The following is a 19,998-nucleotide window of genomic DNA, read 5'->3' as shown; positions in this document are numbered from 1 at the left end:
AAGTTGGAAGGTAGCCATTGGAAAAGGTGCAGTGAGTTAATGTGCATCCAGGAAAACATGAAGATTAAAGAAAATTCAGCAGAATGCGAACAGGCTTTCAAAGAGCTTGTCATTGCCTGCCAAATGCACTGTGGGCATAAGACGTGCTTCTGATGCCCATATGGGAAACTGTGAACAAACTGGACCTGTTCCATTAAAAAAATAAGTAGCAAAATCCCAGAAGTGGAGAAAAGTCTGCCTGTCTCCTCGTTGTCTTGTGTTTTGTAGCAAGACAAAAATGTTATATTTTTAAATGTGAAAGTCTAAAAACCCCATATCATGTTTATTAGATATAGTAGAACATTTAACCTATCAAGGAACAATTTCTTTCTCAATTTTTCTTGTCATTTATGCCCTTTTGCTTTCCTTCCCAGGGTGAATTGACTAATGGACGTTCAAAGTTCCATGTGCTTTTCCTTCTTTTTGTGGCAGTCATGTTTTTTGTAAGCCTGATGTTTCTCTTCGGCTACCACTGCTGGCTCATCAGTAGAAATAGGTCTACTTTGGGTAAGACTTTGTGTTCACCATGAAATAGTGTTATAAAAAAGACAGGTTTGCCGTTCACCTCAAGGTATTCCAACAAATATAAGAGAAAACATTTAATTTTGAATGTATGCCATTGGAGGTTTTCTCCTTCATTGAAAACAGCATGTTTTAGTTTGTATAGTAAAAATGTCATTAGGGACACTAGAGATTGTTAGATACATGAATTGATGACGTTCATTCTGACTTTTGAGGGTTTAAACAAATAAATTTTAATTGGTTCTTGGGTTATTCTTTGTGATTTATTTGCAAAATTAAATGAATGCCCTCCATTTTAAGATACTGGAACTACCAAATTTTCTTGCACACAACATAAATCTTTCTCCCAAAAAACTGTTACTGGAAATGGGAGTGTGCTTTGTATGCAAGAAATACAGTAAGAGTCATTTTTTCTATTCACCGGCTAAAACTATAAGTAAACTCTGCAGTGATCCACAGAGAACAGAAGAGTCAGCAGGCTTGGCTTCCTAGCTGCTGCTACCCAGTTACTTGCTACAAGGAAGGATCTTTTATCCTTTCAAAAACAAGGTGCATAATATATTCTGGAGTGTGCTGTCTGTGAGAGAATGCAGTAATCAAAAGATTTGTAGGCTTATTATCTCCAAGTTCACTCCTGTAACCTTCCATAATGTTCCATGACATAATGTGTTTAATTGTTTAATGTGCCCATGGTATCTGCAAAGTAAATGTTACTGCCATGCATCAGTAATGTTTGGTTCTTTCTTTTTTTTCCCTGTAATTGAATCTGTCCATAGAGGCCTTCTCAGCTCCAGTGTTTCAAAATGGTCCAGATAAAAATGGATTCAATCTGGGCTTCGTAAAGAATCTCCAGCAAGTGTTTGGAGAGGAAAAAAAGCTGTGGCTGCTCCCAATTGTTTCAAGGTACATGATGGTTGGAGAGGCCGATGCTATGAATGGAAGGCCAAATCATGATCCCTGAGCTCAGCCTGTTCATACCAGTTCTGTACAGTGGAGTTTTGCCAGAGTCAGGAGTGGCTGATATTTTCCCATGTGGCCAGAGTCAGGAGTGGCTGATATTTTCCCATGTGGCACTGAGAGGTAGCAAAGGAACCACCCCTAAGCACTTGCTGTAGCTTCATCTGTTGTACCTACACCCACTGCAAAATGGTTATATATAGTTGGAGATCCACCAACAAGCATCCTTGCCTTATCCCTTCAAGCCTTCTGTGAACAAAGATGATTGAAGCCACTGTGGAGCACAGTTCCTGGGGTACAGAGGGTCCACACCTTCCATATGGACTCTGCTTCTGCACACATACTTGTATACACACTCGCTCCTTAAAAACTATCCTGGCTTTCTAGCCTGTCAGGCCTCCTTTGACTGGCAGGGTTTGTCCCTACATTAACTAGTGAAACACTTTGCTTTTGTACCACTTATATTGATCCAAGAATAAACTGGAGGCCAGTTCCCAGAATAGTTGGGCTCAATTTAAAACAATTCACTGGATTCCAGCTTTATCAGGCAACTGTCTTGACCTTGTGCTGGTGAACTAAGCTAAGACCTCAACTGCACCAGCTATTGCCCTCTCCTTCCTGTTCTCAAAGCCAGGGATGGATTAAAAAGATCAGACATGTTGGCATACTAGTGTCCAGCAGCAATGGGGAGCGCAGAGCACAGGGTGCTCATCACAGAACTATGACCTGGGACACACACTGACTGGCAAGGAAAATTCCTTGATTATTTTCCTTGGGTAGAAATAGTTGTCAGAGGAGGAATGTATCTTAGGTGGCCTGCAGTACTTGCTGCAGGATGTGCAGGAAGTCCAGTCAAGTGTAGCCCAAACTCAAGCATTTATAATTCATTTCCATTGCATCACTGTTATTCCCTTAGGCTTCCTCCATATGTCATGCCTTGACATAGCATAGACTTTGTCTTTATTGTGACTGTCATTGGAAAATACTCGTAACTTTGCAATTAAAGGGTGGGGACCTGTTTGCTAATCTGATTTCCTGTGTCCAGTTCATCCAGACTCTTCCCACCTTTCCTAAAATTGTTGTCTGCACCTGGCTAGAGTGAAGTAGGGGGCAGTAATTCATTTTACAGCTGAATATTTTTGCATATCTTTTTTCCCATACTTCATTATTTGTCTGGGTAATCTGGCCAGTTTCAATTCCATCTGAGTTACATCAGGAATGATTTTGAACTGTAAAGATTTTCCTTCTTAGCTTTTGCATGAATTCAGGATTACAACTCTCTTTGTTCCTTAAACATTGCCTATGAGCTTCCACCCAAAATGAACCCATTGGTTTCTTAATATAATTCATCCTTTAAAATTCGTTTCCAGAAATGTAAGAATTTTCTTTGTTTTTGTGAGCAAAATCATAAATGCATAGTAGAGTTGTACTTCATTTTTCAAAAGAAGTGGTTCTGCAGTAGCTCATTTTCTACCTTTGTATTTTACAGCCAGGGTGATGGACATTCCTTTCCAATGAGAACTTTGTGTGAAGCTCGAAATCCACTACTAGCAAATGAAGAGCAATGGGATGATGATGGATTGGATGAAGAGAGCCAGGGTAAGGGGGTACAGAAATTAATTGTGCAATTGGATTAGAATAACTGGTTGGGTGAATTCTAAAATAATTGCTCTGTGCAACCATCTTAGAATGTGGCATATGGAAAGGCATGTTGGCTTTATCACAGGCAGTCCAGTCTTAGGTAACGAACATAGGCCAAATATAAGGTCCCACTTTGAAACCAGTCTGGGCAGTATCAAAAGCATCAAACCATATGTGTGTTCTGCAAAGTTTCAAGTGAACCACATTTTAAGTTTCCAAAATCATGGTGCTTAGTTGTCCTTGGGCTAGTACATTTCCATAGGGCAAGGTAGCCACAACCATATATGTAGACAGAATTAAAATAAAAGTACCTATATTCCATTATGCCATAGAAGCTTATCAGATTGCTATTAAAGACAATGGGCATTTTTTTCCTTTTCCTCTAAAGCAGTGGCTGTCAGCCTTTCTAGACATCATAACTTTTCTGTACTTAGTGGCACCCTTTGGAAATACAGGCAGTGGGAGCCCCTCTTTTTCCCCATGCAAGAGAGAAATGCGGATGTGGGGATGACAGATCCTCAATGGCAGGCGAGGATGCCCAAGGTGGAGAAAGCCCAAGTAGGTGGCATTCCCTGTGTCCTGTCCATAGGGCTGGCATTGCTGTCTGCATTCTCAGGTGGCCAGTGGAAGCGGCAACAGCCTCATGGCAGCCCCTCTTCTCAGAGCAGCCTTTAGCAAGGTGCTCCCTCCTGCCATAGCTGCTTCCTGGTCCAGCCCCACACAGGTGTGGTAGGGCAGTTCCTCCATAGCAGCAGCGGTGCGTTACCCTTAAAAGAATATCACGTCTGGTTTACTGCTTTAGAGACAAAGCTCACATGAGGAGATCCTTTTTGCAACCGTGTTGTAAGCTTTGAAGCAGCTGACAAAACTGAGTACTTGAGTTCACTTTCCAGAAGTACCCATTAGTCACTGCAGATGGCGCGTGTTTGGAGATGTGTGAAGGCTGCGGCTTTGTTTAAAAACGTTATTTGACCCTTTGTAAAAGTGAAATGGGCTTTTTCTTTGGCAGTGTGATCCCTTATGGTCAGCTGTCCCCTCACTTAGTAATGATGTTTGATTGTATTAGAGATATTGATATCTGTTGAGGAGATTTCATTGTAAAATAAACAAATGGAGCCTTTTCCAAGGCACACTTCAAACCCTGGCACTGCTGGAAAACCTACTCTCCAGCATCTCATGAATAGGGTTGAAGAGGCTCATTTCATCATTGGTTCGAATAAGTAACTTGAAGCAGCCTGTTTGAGACTTGAAAGAACATCTGCTCCTCCTGCTGAGTCGTGTATGTTGCAGAGCAGATAATCTGTTTGCCGGGCTAACACAAACGAGCTTTTAAAAATAAAGTAACAAAACAGTGTCCTTCTGTGTGCTGTTTATGACACTTAAAAAAAAATCAATCCCTGTAGGAGTGATTCACAAGCCTGTAACTTTTCTAAAGTGTTATGGTCTCTCAACAGTCTCCTTTAGTATTTAAACATGAACACCAGATTGTAATGAGATTGATATCTGATTTGGCCAAAACCAGCGTGGTCTGGAGCCTGTACTTTCGAGACTTAAGAGTGCATATCAAAATGACTTTGATGAGACTTGTTAGCTCAGCAAAGAACATAAAGTGTAATCTTCTTGCTGGGACCACCGCTGTACCAGGGAGACTGGCTCCAGTTTATGTAAATGTGAGTGGATCAGTCTGTATCTATGCATCCCAGTCCCCTTCCAAGCTCTCTGATCCAGTGAAAACTCAGTGGCAGGCAAGGATGCCCAAAGCCACCCTCCATGCAATTCAAGCACCAGTTCCACTGTTCCTTCAGGATTTATCCCATAATGAATTTATCCCAAATGTAACTGTGCAGCCTTCAGCCCTGGCATACGTCCAGCCTTGGAGAGGTGGTACTTCTACAGGCCCTGGAGAAGCTGCCCACCTCCGTCTGGATAACAGACATCTGTGTGTTTGTCACTTCTGACACTCCAAAGCATGTTTGTGGGGGAAAAGATGAGACGACATAGCGAGGCTTTGTTCTTGCTCTTCCCCTCATTGCTGAGGATGCTAATCCACCACTGCCAAAGCTGGAACCATTAGAGCGTCAGTCACATCGAGAGTGGGAATAATGTCCCTCTGATGTATTTAAGTGAGGTGCCTCTCCTCTTGGCGCCTTTCCAGCACACACCTGTGCTTGCTCCTGCACCTGTGCCTCATGACAGAAATAATGAGAGCTCTTCTCCTCATGAGAGTCCCTCCTCCAGGCATATGCAGAAGGGAAGAGACGTGCCACAGAGCTAATTTAAAAACAAAGAGCTTGATCGAGTGTTGCTGTATAACATTCTCCTTTCTAACCACAGCATCCTAATCCTTTGCCTTTGCTGCATTTGATTTTTCCCTGACACAAACTTTTTTCTGTGCATAAACAGAACTGAGTAAGGCCACGAGTGAGTGCTGCAAACAGCCCACCTGCGGATGTTATTTTCAATCGATGTTAAGAGGAATTGGTGGATTTGTGAATAAAACACAAAGCATTACTGAAAACTAGGAGGGGAAACAGTGCAACCTGGCACTAAAGAGGGTGTGGAAGTAAATCTTCCCAGTTGCTTTTGTCTTCCCTGCATGGCTGTCCCTCTCCATTGAACTGGGTGTTCACCTTTTGCTCTGTTTTTTTGTACAGAGACTTGCTTAGGATTGTAGTGCAGGATAATAGTATTTCATTTTCAAAGTCAGATATTATGGTAACAGTTTTGTGAGCTGTGTGATCAGCGAGAAGCCAAGAACACCTGCTTCCAAACACCTTTTACTTCATGTTTTGAAACTTTCCTGTTTTCATTAATGTTGGTCTTTTATTCACAAACATCTGTCTGATCTGTTTGGCTAGAAAGTATCCCCCAAAATAACATGTGCTGACACTTTATAAGGTCATCAGATTTTCAAAAAAATGCATCTTGAATCTTAGTGTCTCGGTTGTGATCTTGCCAGTTTCACATACCAACATCCCTCTTTGACTTGTGGACAATTGCTTTTTAAGCTCTGATATAGTACATAATGTTTAAAAAGAGCTCCTTGTAGGAAATATTCACCTGGAAAACTCAGAAGACTGAATATTTAATTTTTAACAGTTTGCATTGTGCTTTTCTGTCACTTAACTGCCAGGTACTGCAGAAGCAGCACAGAATTGAAAGCTGCATGACTTAAGTACAATCCAAAAGACAGCAACATGTTAGCATCCTAAAGACTCAGAGAATCTGAGGGCAATTCTGAAGGTGAACATGTGGGAACAGGAGCTGGATTTGTGTTGTGGATCTATCGCAGCTTCATTTTGTGACGTTGGGCAAGTCCTTTTGCCCCATGTGCTTCTCTTTTCCTGTCTGTAAAATGGGGATTTTAGGTTCTTTTCTGTCTCTGAGCCTGGCTGTGAAGATTGATTTTGTTAGCATACTTCTAGATTCCCAAATATAAGGCTCTATAATTAATACTTCTATCAAATTATACAGGAAGGTGATACTGTATTTTCAGTACTATCACACAGTTAACAAGATGCTGTGGATTTTATTTATTGCTATTCCTCCAGACTGATTGGAGGGGCTGTTCTCCTGCTCTGGTATGGCAATTTCTGCCTCCTTTTTCTTTGGGCTTGTGGCTGATCTCAAATTCTGCTGTCTTGCCTCACATTTCCAATGAGATGTACATTGCCTTTTTGTGTTTTCTTGTCCTCATGCAGATTTTGTTTTGCAAATAAAAATGCTCCAGGAATAAAATGTTATGGGGCTATGATGCTTATTTTAATGAACTTTTATTCCCACTATATCAAGAAAATATATTCTGTGAGCATCGTGCACATGATCGCCTCCTGCATTAAGCTTGCTGCCTCAGCCAACTCATCTTGATTTGACAGGAGGGAGGATGCACTTCAAATGCAGCTGATACTGTTTTGCAGTCTCATTTTCTAACCATCCCTTTCCTTTCTATCAATGCGCCAACGCCTAAGTGCTGTAATAACTGAGCGTTTGGATTATGTTTAGTGCAGTCGCAGGAAGTCAGACCTGAAACATTCCATTAAAACTGGAAGAACTTTAGTTGTCATCATGGCTCTTAAAGCTTGTGGTGTGGAGAGTACATCAGCAAGCACTGATAAATAAAACTCTCTGCTTGGGTCTCACCTGGGTCACCCTGATGAGGACGAATGTCCAGTTTCTCTTTGAACCAATGCTTGAAAACACACTAGCCCTCAGCAGAAGCTGTTCTCTCTACAATCAGAAAACAGCAGTACTATTCATCTCTAACCATTTTGTTTTGTGTTCTGTAGGATCCAACGAAGCTTCATCTCTTGCCATAGAAATGGAGACCTAGCAGTTTGCAAAGGCAGTGGCACAAAGCTTGCTTGGACAGGTCAGTATTTTATTATGAGGTTACTCAAAGTGGGGGGAAGAAGGGATCGATCCTGAACTAAGTTGGATATACTCTTTCTATGAAGTGGCCAGCCAGCTCCTTTTTTGTGAGATAGGGTGATAATGCCTTGTAAGGATGCTAAGAGTGTCTCTCTGGAACCTTAAACAGAAGAAGTTGGGGGCAGGACAGTGGAGGATGGGGATTTGTGGTTTGGGATTTTGCAGGGGGGTTCTTACTTTCCTAAATAATTTTCCAAGGAAGCACTAGATGGTGGTGAACTTTGAGCTTGGTGCACAGGTTGAAAAGTACAACATTCTCCCTCGGTTTTTCAGAGATCTGAAAACCATGTAACCAAAGTAACTGCAGATGTTCAGATTACCCAGTCATATAGGGCTGATGTTTCCATTGGGTTACACAGTACCAAAGAGAGCTTAAAGGCATGCAGCTTTGGGAAAGGATCCAAGGCTTGTCAGTTGCCTGGTGGAACATGGCATGCAACATGTTTCTGTCACATACCCACATCTCTTCCCAGCTTTCTGAAAGAACAAAGATCTGTTTTGTGAATCTGAGAAGGGGCTGAACAGCAGGAGAAGCTGGAAAGAGCCATGGCATGTGCATATTTTTCCATGCTGTTAGGACTAAGAGTAATTTGGGATACTCTGGGCAGTAATCACTCTCTCAACTGGCTTTCTTTCACCTGCATACCTGGGTGCAACAGCAGCAGGTGGTGTGGGCAGGAGATGCATGGTCCATATTAAGGCCTATATTAAGGAGAGCTCTTTATCATCTTACTTCCAATCTGGCTTTTTGGAATGAGCTAGTGAGAAAAGCAGTGGTTTTCCTCTCCATGTGCATGAAGTAAAATAGTGTTCAACCTAATGTAAAGAATAAAGTAGAATTGCTCTGACAGAAAATTGCTTAGAGTTACAGATTATTTTGTCTTTAAATTTCAGCTTCCTTCTCAGGAGCTCCTGTCTCCTCTTTGCATGGACTTCAGCACTGAATATCAGAAAGCATATGGATCTTCAGGATAAAAAAATCATCATGAAGTATTACTGGATTGAATCCTCACATTCTAGAATGATTGTCCCATACCTGCCGTGCAGATGTGTCAAGGCTTTATGAGTTTGTTTTATAAGTTATTGACTGAGCGGGCAGTTGTACAGAGAGTGCTTCAGGCCAGGCTTCCCTTGGCCAGCCTCTGATTTTATATATATATATTTTTTTAACTAGAGTAGTGAGAAGTGTACGTGTCAATGCATTGCCACAAACATCAGGCACTGTAGGACTCAAAACCCGAATATTTCTTGGAGAGCTGGTTACTTGAGCCTGATTCTTCAACTTTACCTGCAGCGAGTAGTATTTACCTAGGTGAGTAAGCCAATAGGCCAGTGAAGTAGATTTGACTCAATGCAAGGCAGGTTTGCTAAATCAGGTATTAAAATCATAGTGCGCACATGCATGCGATGTATATATTTAATAACAGGCATATACCTACATGGTGATACTGGTACATAGAATACCTGCTCATGTTGTCAGAATCATGTTTACAGACTATGCCAAGACTCTTGATGCTTTTGTTTAGAAATGCTTGACCTGGACAAAGTTCTCCAGGTTTAATGGCCTTAAAGCACAATCCTTGGAGCAAGGACCTAATATTTTAAGGGGAATTTTATGCAATGTAGTGATTTTGCATTACTTTCTAGGCCTGGTGTGTGGGAGTTAGCTTGCACAACTCTCTTGCCGGGATCAGCATTTGCTAATGGTTTTTAATCTTTTTTTCAGTTCCATAAACATTAATCTACAGGCAGGTAAATTGGAAGTTTGCATTGACTGTTTAGCTCCAGCTGCTATGCTCAAAGACTAGCCTAGTAAAGGAGGATCTGGTGGTGTATTGCTGAAGATACAGCAGCCAATATGTTAATAGCACAGTCTTCTGGCTGATTAAATGTATTGACTGGCATGTGGAAGATTTTTCAGTGTAAATTGTGGTTAGCTTCTGTCTGCTTTGCTGCACAGTGTTATACCTGCTTTTTGCAATCAAAGCAAAATATAGAATTTGGTAGCAGGTAGTAGGCTGGAAAGTGGCCTTTCTGGTTTGTGTGCACCTTATGGGCTGAGTTTTCTCTAGTCAACTAAAGGGTCCTGGCTTAGTAACTTCACCAGGCAGGCTAGAACTAAATGTTTTTGCATAATGCTGATGTATGGGAAATACTAGACCTTAGGATCTGTCATTACACTTCTTATAGACCATTTTATATATAGTTTTTCTTTTCCTTTAGTATTTAGGTATTTCTTTCTTGCTAACAGTGCTTAAATTCCAGCTGTGGCTGTCAGGAGATAAACATGTATCTGTTCCATGACAAAGGACTTGGTTACTCCATAGACTTTTCCCACTAAGATTTCTCTGTTGCTTCTACCAGCGGACATTGCTGTACAGTAGGAAATCTTAAAGAAAAGTACCTGGTGCAGATAATGTTCCTACTCAAAACTGCCATCCCTAACAGGAGGAGTTACCTACTTGATACAAATCATCACCTTTAATAAGAGTGTGTTACTCTGGTCTTTAATTTTTGTACTCGGCTGCTGGAGTTGGCCCTGAAACTCTGGCCTTTTGCAGAATACACTGCTGCAAACAGCTTAGAGACTAGAGTAGGAGGGATTGTCTAATGCATCCAAATTTGAAGAAGTAAAATCTTCATTCTTCTCTTCATTCTTGTTTAAAGAATGTTAACTATTTTTTCTTTGTAAGCTCTTACTGATGAGAGCTCCACACTTCTTTTGTGGCTGTTCTGTTATCAAGTCTTGGTTACTATCTTTTTTTTTTTCTTAGAATAACTAAGTCTACTTTTTTTTTTTTTTTACATTAGTCAGTTTCCTAAGGCTTGCTCCTTTCATTAGGTGATCTTCTGCCAAGTATAAGGAAAGATGTCAGAGGAAGTAAGGAAATTACCTGATCTCTTGTGTGCAAAAAAAAAAAAAAGCGGGGGGGGGAATTTAAGGGGGATTTTCTAAGGCAGGGCTGGAAACAAAATGTCCTTCAGGGTCGGTCATTTATGCCTTGGAAAACCTTCCTCCTGTAAAATCTAGTATATAAAAACATGAAGGTAATGCAGCTGCTTCCTTCCTTGTCTATCAGCTTGAATGCATCTGTCAGAACAGAAAGATCAGAGCTGGAACTAGAGCCACACGGAGCTGTGGGAGGTTTCTAGGTAGGTTCTTGCATCTTTCTATGTTGTTTCTGTTTACAGCCATGTAATTCTTTCATTTCTTGCCAAAGCTGGCTGTAAAACGGTAGCAGAAGAGCACCTACCAGGAGCTGTAAAAGCCTCTGCAGTGTACTCCTTGGCTGTAGCTCTGACCTTCTTCTCCTGGTAGCTGGCATCAAGCTGTGTTCCCTGTTGTGGTTATTAAAATGGCAGGTCTCCAGGGATTATGCAGCCATCCAGTTCCTAACAGAGGAGAGTGTGAAATATTTTCAGGTATTTTTAAAGGCAGCGTTGAGATTTCCTACCATCATTTACATGTTCCAATTAAATGAAATATTTGGGAACCAGATAAGGCTGCTGATTGGCCTTTTTAAGGCTACCTTACCTGGCTACAACCAGCTCCCAGCCAAGTAGAAATGAATAGCTTTTTGGAAGTTTGGAATGTACTTATTCCAGTAGCTGACAGTGTCAGGCTGCTTTAAAAAAAGATTCAAAACTAAATGCAGAGAGAATAAAATAAACGTTAAAGTTTCAATCAGCGTGAAGCAAGACAGAACTGCAGTGCAAAACAGAGGTATCTAAATAACAACATAAGTAAGTTTTCAATCTCTTTGCTTTGCCTTGAGATGAAATCCTTTTCCATTGCCTGCAGATTGACCTGTGTGTGGTGCACCCCATGCAACAGACTGGAGTCAAGTGAATACTCTACAGCCCAGGATAGGAACCGAATACAGAAACTTGAACATAATTTTGTTAAAAAATGCAGTGCCTGTGTTTCCCTCCCTGGAGACATTCTGCACACAGATGAACAGCCTGGTTCTTTGGGGAAACCTGACATCTCAAAATACCTCTGTGGAGAATTGTTTGCTTTGTGGCAGTATTGCAATGAGTTGAGGTAGCTTTAAGTTGAAGATGTTGTATTAAGCAGAATGTAACTTAGTCCTTGCATTTTTTTACCTTTGGAAAGGATTGTCAACTGGAAATCCAGTCTGGATAAAATTATTTGCTAGGTTGGACTCCACACCTGATGCTTGTAGTTTTACAGTTGGTTTCCTATTTAGTTCTTACAGTGTTTTTTCTCTTCACTGTTATTGTAGGAAAGTCACACATTTCATCCCAGGAAATGCACTCTGCCCAGGGTGCTCTGAAAATCATTAGGTAAATACACTGGAAGAGCAGAGAGAATGGTACTCTAACCTGTGTTCTAGGTAGCAAAAGTATATAAATATTCATCTGGGATTGACTTTTCCATGTAGTGTGGTGGCCCTTAAATGTAAAGGGATGATGCAACATTTCTCTTTCACTGGGCATTTCATAGGCTGGGCATATTTTCAATGCTGCATCACATTTTGTAAGGGGCCAACAGCTTGATGTCTAAAGATATAAGCATCTGTAAACTGAGTCTTGCATGGAAAAGAGGAATTGGGTTTAGTGGTTGTCTGGAATCTAGTCCTTCTCACCTTTCTTCAAATCGCATAGTTTTAATAATCTTTAAAGGCTGCAGAGCGAAGCTCAGGAACCCGTACAGTTTATCCATTCGTCAAGCACATAGTCTGAGGCAGCACTGCAAGCTTCTGCCCCCACTCTGAAGGCATGATAGTCCACATCCAAGCCCTGGTCTCTTGTCTCAGACTGCCAACCTAATTGCTAGTTAGTGCCATTTATGGTGGCTTTTGTGTTGTGAATGCAGGAAACAAGCTAAGACTGCTCTGTTCTAGTCATGTAATCCGCTAAACAGCCACCCAGGCTTAATTTTTAGTCACAGCCAACCTGAACTATTTTCAGGTAGGTGATCTGAATATCAACAGCTCATGTGAAATCTCTTTGGAAATGTTGTAAAGTTCAACATTTCTTGTTAACTTAAATCAAGGTGTCAAAACATGGGAATTCATCTTCCATGGAGAGCACTTTCTCTTCCGCCATCCGCTGCAGGTGGGGCTGATGCACTGCTTGTGGGGTAGCAGGTCTTCTACCCCTCCTAAAAGAGGGCCAGGACTTTCCCAGGAAAATGTTCCTGTGGGGGGGAAAAAAAATGCTGTGGGTAGATTTTACTGTGATGTCAACCATTCCATCAAATTGCCCATCTCCTTTGACTAATGGTCCAGACCAGTCCTCTACTGGCAGTTGTCCCTAGTTTGCATTTCATGTACTCTGCTAAGAAGCAGATAAGACATCACATTGATGTCTGCATAGGTGGCATTGTGACAAGTCCTACCTTTGCCAGTGAATGAAAAACCGGGGCTTTTGTAAGCATCGCCACACTGCAAATCATTTGTAAGTTTAGTCTCTATAGCTGATTCGATACGTGACTGATGATTTTGGAGTAGAATAGGTTGTTCCTTTGAACAGGAAGGGAGTACTGTACATTTTTAATAGGCCGTACTTGTTGCATGTATGTGTTGTAATCAGTAAGAACCGGGAAGCTTTCTATTAGCATGATGGGGGAGATGACTGTTTATTTACCAGAAATGCATAGAGTTATGAATCAGCAAACTGATATGTTCTAATTTTTGGGGGGGGGGCGAGGGTGTTATACTCTGGCACAGGCTGAAAGCACAATTTTGGACCAATGACAGGACTAGATGCATAAAGTCTGTCACCCGGTATGAATGTAATGTGTTAGGAGAGACTTCTTTTGTACCTACCCATAGAAGAGAGAGGTTAAGATACTAAAGATGTTGTCAGGGAGCAACTGGCTTCAGGAAAGCTGTTCCGCCAGCACAATGCACCTGCCATTTGTAATGAGTGGTTCGTTCACAGAGAAGTTGAGAGCGAGCAGTTGGCAGGTTAAGAAAGCACCGCTGACCACACTTACTAAGCCTGAGTCGACAACTGTTATGCAGGTTCTGTGTTTTCTTTTCAATGATGTCTGTGGTGAAACGATTTGAAATTGCTCTCCAGTACTTGAACACGTCTCGCTTTGTTCAGTATTTTCTGGTTCTGTGGGCAGGTGTTCTGCTGCAGAATATTTACGAAAATAAACTCTTGTTTTGAAACCATCAATTAGAGCATTTGCACAGCAGAGTTGCTTTTTTCATTAAAACTAATGGCCTGTCAGCAGCTGGGAGGGTGGCAACTACTTCAGGGAGGTGGCATTCCATGTGCCCTTTTCCTAATCACTTTCCCCTTCTAGTCATCCCTTTGTTTCATTTTTTGGTAATTAACAATCCACCAAGATTGTAGCTATCATTCATTTGCGCATTTTCATTGTTTCCATCATGGTTTTTTTTTTTCTGCTTTGGGGCTGTACCTTCTGATTCTCAGCAAGTAACTTAGAATTGATCATGTTTCAACTAGTTGCAATTTTTCCTTTAGGTACAAAAAAGGTGAGTGGATTTAGACTGGACTCTTGCACTGTGCAGTCTGTTTTAAGTAAGCTCAATCAGTTATTTGTCAGTATATAGTCCCTGTCATTCAGATTCAGCTTCCTGTCCAGGGCAGAAAAATCCAATTTTCTAAATGTCTTTTAAATCTCAGAGCTTTTAAAAAATAAAACAAAAGAGAGGAGCTTTGGCTTTGATTCGGATGCAAAGCTGGTGAAATCAAATACAGTGAAATCAGACTTTGCTTACATTTCAGATCAAAAGACTACAAAATCTGTATACCTACAAAAATGTGGTTGCTCTGTATCAGGATTAAGGTTTAGAGCAGCACTTCAAGGAGCGGATGGGGTTGTGTTGCAGTTCCTTGAAGGAGAAAGGGATCATGTTTTCTCCTATATTGAGTTGTGCTTCACAAAATGCTTTCTTGCACTGGATATTAGTATCAATTGGCCCATGTAATGCACAAGTGACTTTACTAAATAGATGAGGTGGTGTTGCTGGGATGTCCTGGGAAGAATGCAAGAGGCAAGAATTCTTGTGGGTAATATTTTCTATTGGACCAACTGCATGGTCAGGATAGACCCAGGCAAGTTTTTCTCAAGCCTCAGGAAGGGTACTATGATACCCAAAAGCTTGCCTTTGTCTAGTCTATCCAGGCAGTTGGTCTAAAAAAGCTATTACCTACAAGAATTCTTGGCGCTCACCTTTTGCTTAATAGAAAAACTTGTGGGACTTGGTGTTTATTTGGAGCCACAGCCCAAACCAAACCTGAATAGACAGCCTGCTTCATGCTTTCCAAAATGCAGAGACCAGTGGATCTTGCAGAAGGTGGATCTATTAGTACATTGCCCTTTCTTCCTTGGCATTGATGTTTTGCAAGCCCCAGTGCTATTCACATGTTTGGAGTGTGTATCAATTATGCAGACTCACGTTATTGCTATTAAAAACCACCTTAGTTGATGCAGACAACGTTTCTTACCCTTGAGGAAGAGACAAACTTTAATGAATAAGCGCTTGGTCATACATTAATGTTATTCCAGAATAAGTTACCTGTGAATTTTAGAGCACAGCGTCTCTGCCAAAGTAACTGCATAAATGGACACTTCTGGAATTAGCATGTCTGCACTTCAGATTTTTCTTATACCTAAGGCTTGTATACACAAGCTCTTCCTGACTAACTCTGAGTTGCTGTCTTTTAAGCAGGGAGTTTCTACCATAACTTCCCTTCTGCCATTGACACAGAGGAGGAAAGAACCTGTTCGCTTGTAAATTTAATACATCTTTCCTTTGAGACTTAATGCATAGATCATTCAGTCATGGGCAATGCCTGTTCACATCTGTAAGTGATTTAAAAAGGGCCCTTCATAAATAAAACCTTTAAAAGTCTGTGTTTATTGCTAATCCTGAGATTTAAACAAGCCTTCAGTCACACTTCATTCTTCATTAATTTTTCCATTTAATATTTCATTCTGCTTCAAAGTCAGCTTGATTCATTTTACTCCAGGCTGCTCCTTTGTGTTGAGTTTGGTAGGAAGAGTTACAGAAATATTTGTAATCGATTTGGTAAAAGTTTCATTGGTGGGTGGAAAAAATGGTATTTTCCAAAGACCAGGTCAGACTATTTTAGCTTGTCCCTTAGAGATTAACAACCAGTGCAGATACCTTTCCCTTCATACAGTAGACTGGCATAGTCGGTATTGGGCGGTGACTTTTATACAGAACTCTTAATTAGTTTAAATGAGTTGTACCAATAGCCCCATCAGTTTTTCTTTTTTTTTTTTTTTTTTTTTTTTAAAGTATGACCCTATGCTAGTATTTGCAAGGGTATTTTCATTTGAATCTCCAAGATATCTACAGTGTTCAGCAAACTGTATCCTGCATGGTGTTTTATGCTCACTCTCACACCTTAAGTTCTAAACATTTTCAAACGAACTGAAGAGTCAGAGCATTTAGGATGTTTAATGCAGGTAACAGAGTTTATTAATGTTGCTGGCATTGGCTTTTAATGTCAAATGGATTTCTACAAAATCTTTTGTCTACAAAATGCTCATTTTTATTGCTGGACAAATATTTTTCTCTTTATTTGATGTATAAATCCTGTGCATACCTTTCAGTAGTACTTTCAAGGAGTTTATATGATTTGAATACTGTATTTATGCTTTGTCTTTTTTTACTGAAGAACCTGCATGGTTTATACTGTACTGCAGGAGAGAACTACATTAAAACTGGTTTTGGCTAATTTTTATTATGCTGGTGGCTGATGATTGCTCTTAAGTTAGCCTCAACACTTGATAGGGAAGAGGTTGTACTGTTGCGGGCCTGAAAGAGCTTTAGCAAATGGTTGTCTGAGGACAGGGAAGTGTGTCCATAAAGTCTTGTGCAGAAGGGGTTATGAATTTATTTGTATAAGCCACAGAAGTGACCTGAATTCCTACCTTGCTGATGTGTTACCTACCCCAGTTTCAAGCTTGTCAGAAAAGGCTTTGCGTTCCAACTTGTTGCCCAAAGATGTGGAACACAATCTATGATCAAGAGAGCACCAAAAGTGCTTTGTTTTCAGTGTTAAGAATATTGTTAATGATTCTAAGGAGGATACTAAAGTGACAAATGAGTTTTACAAGCAGACAATGCAACCATCTCATACTTTAAAAAATTCCCTTTTCAGCTTTGTGTTCCCATTATGTCTTCCAAAAACTTGTAGTGAGACAACATCCTGTGTTTAAAATATTTTAGACAACAGGTACATATGGCCAGGGGACTTAATACTATAAATACTTATTTCGTAAGTACTTGGATCCCATTACTAGTCATAAAAGTCTGAATAGCAAGGAAAGTAAACCCTGTTGGACAGTGCTAAAAACCAGAAACTGCTTATCTCTTCTGCCAGTTTCCCTCCTCTTTAAAATGGCTTCAATAATACTGCTTGATGTGCCAGAGTTTTAACAGGGCACGACTGTTAAGTATTGTGTAGATGTATAGAGTTTTTACTGGCTTCAGCATTTCCATCCTCCCATTTTCAACCATATCTCTATGGACATTTCCAGTACAGCTGGGAGAGCGTTATGAGAATGGCTGAAGGCTCCTTTTATTTTTTCAGCACCACAGAGCTTAACAAGGCGTCTACAAATGTTTTACTAGTTGGAAATAATCCATACAGAATACAATTCGAAAAGTGGAATCCACAGCTGTGGCCACCATCCAAGGCCTACAAATTGTGCCAGAAACCTACCGTGGCTGCTAATGGTGATGCAGAGTTCAAAGTGCATTTGTCTTTTCAGTATCATTTGAAAGGGGCTGTAATGACTAAGCTGGAACAATGCAAACGCCACCAGTGTAAAATTAAACATACGCCATGGTAGTTTAGTTATTTTCTTTTATTTTGCTCTTGCAAGCAGCCATAGAACAGGGCTGTGGAAGAATAAATAAGTTAAAGCACTGAGAGTGCAGCAGTTTATACAAGCACAACATTGAAATGCCTTTTGTTTGCAGTAACTGAATGTGCTTCATTATTGCACCTGATTCAATGTTCAAGAAGTAGCCAGATCAAATGAATGTAGATCAAATAGTTCCCCTTTGGCCAAAAAGATTCTGTAAATATACTCTTGGCCAACCCAGCCACAAATAATAAAATGTAGAAAAAAAATATAATAATGTACAGTAACACAGGCAGTCTGTGCTTAGTCTCAGTCCGTTCCAAAATACTTTTGTCCAAAATGTGTTGGTGCAACAGGATGAACTTCTGTCGTTAAAATTGTGATCTCGGGAAACTCCTGGATGATGGATTTGGCACCTTTTGAGGAAGAAGAGAGAGATTAATTTACACTCCAACAGTATTTCAGCCCTATACATGGAGAACTTTAAAAGTAGATGAAGAGGGGTTTGCTTCCTCTGCAGAAAAGCTTTAACAATTGTGTATGGTCCTACTGAGCAAAGTGGGTAGAGACTACTGAGAGTTAAACCAGCATTTCACTGAGCTCATATGAGAGTTGTGCCAGTCTTAAATACAGAAAGCCACAAAAGATCACCACTTCTGGAAAGTGGAGAGCAAGTTTCACTTCTAAAAAATGATTATAAAATCAACTTTCGGAAGTAGATGGCTGTGCTGCTGCCAGTCATAGTTTTGTAAGCAGATTTGTACCATTTGTATCATTCTGATTGTTGACGTTTGGTGAATGGATACTTTTTGCTCCTCTCCATGTACAGAAGATTTGCATTGCTCTGTAGCACATGGATGCTTTCTGTGCCATGTGATGCCTAGTTCCAAGTATAATTTACCTTTGCAGTTCTACTGCATGTGACAGTAGGCCTGCTACATTTCCCTGAATTTTTGGGTGGTCCTCACAGAACATTATAACTTCCCTATCATCCCACTCCCCTTCAAAGAGAAACCAGAATTTATTCTCAAGGCCTCAAAACTCACCACCAGCCAAGTAAGATGAGACCAGAATCCTTTTGTGTCAATCTGTGCTATGACAGTTATCAACTTGGTGAGGCATGTCCCATGGAAGATGAAACATAACCACCAACTGAACCGCAATCTCGTATGCAGCAGTATATAACACCTTTTGCTCATTTCTGTACCTAAAATGTTACCCATTTCTTCTAAGTTGCCTTTTCTCCCTGTTCATCTATCAAGTGGACATTTATGCAATGCAACTGAGATCTCCTAACTTGAAGTACTGTGGAAAGTTCTCCATTATGAATGAACCAGATTCCTTTAACTTACCGTGGGGTGTGGAGAATAGGCTTAGCAGGATTATGACACTTGGTTGAACACCGTGTTCTATGAGAACTTTTACAGCCTCGATTACAGTATTGCCAGTGCCTGGAGAGAAGAAGTGAGTAATTTTTCTATCAGAAAAAAAATCTTCATGATTCATCAACGATGAGTTGCGCTGCAAGCACAACGGTGCTATTCAAAGGGCATCACTCTGCTATCAATACTAGCTGTAAGTACATGGACAGCATATACTGTCCTGTTCCTCAAACACTTCATCTCTGCACAGTGCTCAATCTTAACGTTTGACTGCCAGTCCACTGAAGTTAGTGGGCTTGAGACCACTCCCTAAGACAAAAAATTTATTTGAAAGATGACAGCCCAGGGCTTCCTGTGAAGGCCCAGAATCCAATCTTAGAGAATTTCTTTCATCCTCACTACCGACTCCTTGTTAGCATTGCTTAGGTTTAATTTTAAAATAAAAGTTTGAAATGTAGTATTTATTTTAAGTAATTATAGGGTTAATTATCCTTTGTTTAAAAGGAAACATTAATAGGTGGCAAAGGCAAGCAGTCAGGCTGTGGCCCTAGATTTTAGGAGGGCCAACTTCAACGAGCTAAGGAGGATAGTTGGAGAAGCGCTGAAGTCTCAGAGGGGAGGAGAGCCGGGTGTTCAAGGAGAGTGGTCGCTCCTTAAGGAGACGATCCTCCAAGCCCAAAAGAAGGTAATCCCGACGAGGATGAAAGGGGGCAGGAGAGCATACAAGCCTCCATGGCTCACCAAAAACATCCGGGAATGTCTCCTTGCTAAAAAGGAGGCTTACTCCCAATGGAAAGGAGGGGTCATCACCAAGGAGGACTATTCAGCAGTTGCTCGGGGGTGTAGAGGGGTAGTTAGGAAGGCCAAGGCAGAGATGGAACTGGGACTAGCTTCCTGGATTAAGGACAACAAGAAGTCCTTTTTTAAATACATAGGGAGTAAAAAGAAGGCTCCGGGTAATGTGGGGCCCTTGCAGGACGCGACGGGGAATCTGGTTGTCACACCAGACGACAAAGCCAACATAGTTAATGATTTCTTTGCCTCTGTTTTCCTCAGTAAGGACCAGAACTGCCACCTCCCTGCTAGGCCCCCATCAGGCCCCGAGGGAGGCACACCTGAGCCCAGGGTAAGTGAGGATCTAGTTAGGGAGCTGCTGGAGGGGCTGGACATTTTTAAGTCAGC

The 19,998-nt window shown here is 41.0% G+C and overlaps 2 protein-coding genes across 4 annotated transcripts in view; one reads left to right on the top strand and one right to left on the bottom strand.

Moving 5' to 3' along the window:
* ZDHHC15 (zinc finger DHHC-type containing 15) overlaps positions 1 to 16,305 on the top strand; it is a 33,246-nt gene extending 16,941 nt beyond the window's left edge. Inside the window, exons 8-13 of one of the 3 annotated variants that reach the window (XR_003096054.1) lie at positions 414 to 546; positions 1,338 to 1,464; positions 3,008 to 3,117; positions 7,446 to 7,528; positions 8,482 to 8,899; positions 11,390 to 16,305. Coding sequence is in view for 1 of the 3 variants with exons in the window: in XM_006032703.3 (XP_006032765.1) it covers positions 414 to 546; positions 1,338 to 1,464; positions 3,008 to 3,117; positions 7,446 to 7,489 (414 nt within the window). In the remaining 2 variants the exon portion in view is untranslated. Of the gene's footprint in view, positions 1 to 413; positions 547 to 1,337; positions 1,465 to 3,007; positions 3,118 to 7,445; positions 7,529 to 8,481 lie in introns of all 3 variants that reach the window. The other 2 variants (XR_003096053.1, XM_006032703.3) reach the window with 2 other exon arrangements.
* Positions 16,306 to 17,400: 1,095 nt separating this feature from the next.
* UPRT (uracil phosphoribosyltransferase homolog) overlaps positions 17,401 to 19,998 on the bottom strand; it is a 38,346-nt gene continuing 35,748 nt past the window's right edge. The window contains exons 7-8 of the mRNA XM_025214446.1: positions 18,787 to 18,885; positions 17,401 to 17,850 (exon numbers count right to left, since the gene is read on the bottom strand). Of these exons, the coding sequence (XP_025070231.1) occupies positions 17,744 to 17,850; positions 18,787 to 18,885 (206 nt within the window). The 3' untranslated portion in view covers positions 17,401 to 17,743. The remainder of the gene's footprint in view (positions 17,851 to 18,786; positions 18,886 to 19,998) is intronic.

The sequence above is a fragment of the Alligator sinensis genome, unplaced genomic scaffold (assembly GCF_000455745.1).
Source record: "Alligator sinensis unplaced genomic scaffold, ASM45574v1 scaffold1196_1, whole genome shotgun sequence".
NCBI classification, from domain to species: Eukaryota; Metazoa; Chordata; order Crocodylia; family Alligatoridae; genus Alligator; species Alligator sinensis.
This window is presented reverse-complemented; position numbering and strand designations above follow the sequence as displayed.